The sequence below is a fragment of the Cherax quadricarinatus genome, unplaced genomic scaffold, assembly GCF_038502225.1.
Source record: "Cherax quadricarinatus isolate ZL_2023a unplaced genomic scaffold, ASM3850222v1 Contig4464, whole genome shotgun sequence".
In the NCBI taxonomy this organism is placed as follows: domain Eukaryota; kingdom Metazoa; phylum Arthropoda; class Malacostraca; order Decapoda; family Parastacidae; genus Cherax; species Cherax quadricarinatus.
In genome coordinates, this window is record NW_027199490.1 from 4,374 (window position 1) to 9,414 (window position 5,041).

General features: G+C 39.0%; 1 protein-coding gene across 1 annotated transcript; it reads right to left on the minus strand.

Annotated features, from left to right (window-relative positions):
• Positions 1-954: 954 nt before the first annotated feature.
• Positions 955-3,444, minus strand: LOC138852150 (uncharacterized; the record flags this gene model as incomplete). Its single annotated transcript, XM_070081829.1, is given in 2 exon segments — positions 955-1,149; positions 1,384-3,444. Coding segments are annotated over 2 exon segments (2,256 nt in total), but the record flags the coding sequence as incomplete, so codon positions are not given.
• Positions 3,445-5,041: the final 1,597 nt, after the last annotated feature.

The following is a 5,041-nucleotide window of genomic DNA, read 5'->3' on the forward strand; positions in this document are numbered from 1 at the left end:
TCAACAGCCTCAAAAGCTTTACTGAAGAAAGTTAATAAATTAGTTAGACAAGACCGGCCTCTTGTGAATCCATGCTGAGTATCATTAATCAAGCTATGCTTATCGAGATGGCTTCTTATAATCTCAGCTATAATTGACTAGTAATTTGCCTACAATTGAGGTCAGGCTTATTGGGCGGTAATTTGACGGTAACGACTTGTCCCCTGTTTTAAAAATAGGAATTACATTAGCCATCTTCCACATATCAGACACTACACCTGTTTGAAGAGATAAATTAAAAATATTAGTTAATGGTTCACAGAGTTCCATTTTGCATTCCTTAAGAACCCTTGAAAAAACCTCATCAGGACCCGGCGACTTATTTTGCTTCAGTCTGTCTATCTGCTTCACAACCATTTCACTAGTGACTGTGATGTTACATAATTTATCTTCTAGCCCACTGTAAAAATTAATTACTGGAATATTGTTAGTGTCTTCCTGTGTAAAAACTGAGAGAAAATAATTATTTATAATCGAGCACATTTCATTCTCTTTGTCAGTAAGGTGCCCATAGTTATTTTTAAGGGGACGTATCTTAACTCTAACTTTTGTTTTATAGACCTGGAAAAAACTTTTTGGGTTATTGTAGTGGTGAGGAGTATTGTAGTGGTGAGGAGTATTGTGGTGGTGAGGAGTATTGTGGTGGTGAGGTGCATTGTAGTGGTGAGGCGTATTGTAGTGGTGAGGCATATTGTGGTGGTGAGGCGTATTGTAGTGGTGAGTATTGTAGTGGTGAGGAGTATTGTAGTGGTGAGTATTGTAGTGTTAAGGAGTATTGTAGAGGTGAGGAATATTGTAGTGGTTAGGCGTATTGTAGTGGTGAGAAGTATTGTAGTGGTGAGTATTGTAGCGGTGAGGAGTATTGTAGTGGTGAGTATTGTAGCGGTGAGGAGTATTGTAGTGGTGAGGAGTATTTTAGTGGTGAGGGGTAGTGTAGTAGTGAGGGGTAGTGTAGTAGTGAGGGGTAGTGTAGCAGTGAGGAGTGTAGTAGTAAGGAGTAGTGTAGTATTGAGGAGTAGTGTAGTATTAAGGAGTAGTGTAGTATTGAGGAGTAGTGTAGTATTGAGGAGTAGTGTAGTATTGAGGAGTAGTGTAGTAGTGAGGAGTAGTGTAGTAGTGAGGAGTAGTGTAGTAGTGAGGAGTAGTGTAGTAGTGAGGAGTAGTGTAGTAGTGAGGAGTAGTGTAGTATTGAGGAGTAGTGTAGTATTGAGGAGTAGTGTAGTAGTGAGGAGTAGTGTAGTAGTGAGGAGTAGTGTAGTAGTGAGGAGTAGTATAGTATTGAGTAGTGTAGTATTGAGGAGTAGTGTAGTAGTGAGGAGTAGTGTAGTATTGAGGAGTAGTGTAGTAGTGAGGAGTAGTGTAGTAGTGAGGAGTAGTGTAGTAGTGAGGAGTAGTGTAGTAGTGAGGAGTAGTGTAGTATTGAGGAGTAGTGTAGTAGTGAGGAGTAGTATAGTATTGAGTAGTGTAGTATTGAGGAGTAGTGTAGTAGTGAGTAGTATAGTATTGAGTAGTGTAGTATTGAGTAGTGTAGTATTGAGTAGTGTAGTAGTGAGTAGTATAGTATTGAGTAGTGTAGTATTGAGGAGTAGTGTAGTAGTGAGGAGTAGTGTAGTATTGAGGAGTAGTGTAGTAGTGAGGAGTAGTGTAGTAGTGAGGAGTAGTATAGTATTGAGTAGTGTAGTATTGAGGAGTAGTGTAGTATTGAGGAGTAGTATAGTATTGAGGAGTAGTGTAGTATTGAGTAGTGTAGTATTGAGGAGTAGTGTAGTATTGAGGAGTAGTGTAGTAGTGAGGAGTAGTGTAGTATTGAGGAGTAGTGTAGTATTGAGGAGTAGTGTAGTATTGAGGAGTAGTGTAGTATTGAGGAGTAGTGTAGTATTGAGGAGTAGTGTAGTATTGAGGAGTAGTGTAGTATTGAGGAGTAGTGTAGTAGTGAGGAGTAGTGTAGTATTGAGGAGTAGTGTAGTATTGAGGAGTAGTGTAGTATTGAGGAGTAGTGTAGTATTGAGGAGTAGTGTAGTATTGAGGAGTAGTGTAGTAGTGAGGAGTAGTGTAGTATTGAGGAGTAGTGTAGTATTGAGGAGTAGTGTAGTATTGAGGAGTAGTGTAGTATTGAGGAGTAGTGTAGTATTGAGGAGTAGTATAGTATTGAGGAGTAGTATAGTATTGAGGAGTAGTGTAGTATTGAGGAGTAGTATAGTATTGAGTAGTGTAGTATTGAGGAGTAGTATAGTATTGAGGAGTAGTGTAGTATTGAGGAGTAGTGTAGTATTGAGGAGTAGTGTAGTATTGAGGAGTAGTGTAGTAGTGAGGAGTAGTGTAGTATTGAGGAGTAGTGTAGTATTGAGGAGTAGTGTAGTATTGAGGAGTAGTGTAGTAGTGAGGAGTAGTGTAGTATTGAGGAGTAGTGTAGTATTGAGGAGTAGTGTAGTATTGAGGAGTAGTGTAGTATTGAGGAGTAGTATAGTATTGAGGAGTAGTATAGTATTGAGGAGTAGTGTAGTATTGAGGAGTAGTATAGTATTGAGTAGTGTAGTATTGAGGAGTAGTATAGTATTGAGGAGTAGTGTAGTATTGAGGAGTAGTGTAGTATTGAGGAGTAGTGTAGTATTGAGGAGTAGTGTAGTATTGAGGAGTAGTATAGTATTGAGGAGTAGTGTAGTATTGAGTAGTAGTATAGTATTGAGGAGTAGTGTAGTAGTGAGGAGTAGTGTAGTATTGAGGAGTAGTGTAGTATTGAGGAGTAGTGTAGTATTGAGGAGTAGTGTAGTATTGAGGAGTAGTGTAGTATTGAGGAGTAGTATAGTATTGAGTAGTGTAGTATTGAGGAGTAGTGTAGTAGTGAGGAGTAGTGTAGTATTGAAGAGTAGTGTAGTAGTGAGGAGTAGTGTAGTATTGAGGAGTAGTGTAGTATTGAGGAGTAGTGTAGTATTGAGGAGTAGTATAGTATTGAGTAGTGTAGTATTGAGGAGTAGTATAGTATTGAGGAGTAGTGTAGTATTGAGGAGTAGTGTAGTAGTGAGGAGTAGTGTAGTATTGAGGAGTAGTGTAGTATTGAGGAGTAGTGTAGTATTGAGGAGTAGTGTAGTATTGAGGAGTAGTATAGTATTGAGTAGTGTAGTATTGAGGAGTAGTGTAGTAGTGAGGAGTAGTGTAGTATTGAGGAGTAGTGTAGTAGTGAGGAGTAGTGTAGTATTGAGGAGTAGTGTAGTAGTGAGGAGTAGTGTAGTATTGAGGAGTAGTGTAGTAGTGAGGAGTAGTGTAGTATTGAGGAGTAGTGTAGTATTGAGGAGTAGTGTAGTATTGAGGAGTAGTGTAGTAGTGAGGAGTAGTGTAGTATTGAGGAGTAGTGTAGTATTGAGTAGTAGTGTAGTATTGAGGAGTAGTGTAGTAGTGAGGAGTAGTGTAGTATTGAGGAGTAGTGTAGTAGTGAGGAGTAGTGTAGTATTGAGGAGTAGTGTAGTAGTGAGGAGTAGTGTAGTATTGAGGAGTAGTGTAGTAGGAGTAGTGCAGTAGTGAGGAGTATTGCAGTGAGGGTATTGCAGGGGTGAGAAGTAATGTAGATGTGAATATTGAAGTAGTGAGGAGTATTGCAGTAGTGAGGGGTATTGTAGTAGTGAGGGGTATTGTAGTAGTGAGTATTGTAGTAGTGAGGAATATTGTAGTGAGGAATATTGTAGTAGTGAGGAGTATTGTAGTGAGGAATATTGCAGTAGTGAAAAGTATTGTAGTAGTGAGGAGTATTACAGCGGCGAGTAGTATTGTAGAAGTGAGGAGTATTGTAGTAGTGAGGAGTATTCTAGTTATTATTGGAGTAGTGAGTATTGTAGTAGTGAGGAGTATTGTAGTAGTGAGGAGTATTCTAGTTACTATTGGAGTAGTGAGGAGTATTGTAGTAGTGAGGAGTATTCTAGTTAGTATTGGAGTAGTTAGGAGTATTGTAGTGGTGAGTACTGTAGTAGTGAAGAGCATTCTAGTAGTGAGGAGTACTGTAGTAGGAGTATTGTAGTGAGGAGTATTGTAGTAGTGATGAATATTGTAGTTGAGTATTGTAGTGAGGAATATTGTAGTTGAGTATTCTAGCCGTGACGAGTATTGTAGTAGTGACGAGTATTGTAGTAGTGACGAGTATTGTAGTAGTGACGAGTATTGTAGTAGTGACGAGTATTGTAGTGTTGGATATTGATAAGGAACATTTTAGTGTTTAGGAGTTTCGTAGTGGTGACTATTTTAGTGGTGAGAAATATTGTAATGGTGAGAAATATTGTAGTGGTGAGGAATATTGCAGTGGCGAGGAATATTGCAGTGGTGAAGAATATTGCAGTGGAGAAGAATACTGCAGTGGTGAGGAGTATTCCAGTGGTGAGGAATATTGTAGTGGCGAGGAATATTGTAGTGATGAATATTGTAGTGGCGAGGAATATTGTAGTGGTGAGGAATATTGTAGTGAGGAATACTGTGAAGAATATTGTAGTGGTGAGGAATATTGCAGAGGTGAGGAATATTGTAGTGGTGAAGAATATTGCAGTGGTGAGGAATATTGCAGTGGTGAGGAATATTGCAGTGGTGAGGAATATTGTAGTGAAGAATATTGTAGTGGCGAGGAATACTGTAGTGGTGAAGAATATTGTAGTGGTGAAGAATATTGTAGAGGTGAGGAATATTGTAGTGGCGAGGAATATTATAGTGAAGAATATTGTAGTGATGAGGAATATTGTAGAGGCGAGAAATATTGTAGTGGCGAGGAATATTGCAGTGGCGAGGAATATTGCAGTGTTGAAGAATATTGTAGCGAAGAATACTGCAGTGTTGAGGAATAATGTAGTGATGAGGAATACTGTTGTGGTGAGGAATACTGTATTGGTGAGGAATACTGTAGTGATGAGGAATACTGTTGTGGTGAGGAATACTGTATTGGTGAGGAATACTGTAGTGGTGAGGAATATTGTACTGGTGAGGAATATTGTAGTGGTGAGGAATACTGTAGTGGTGAGGAATACTG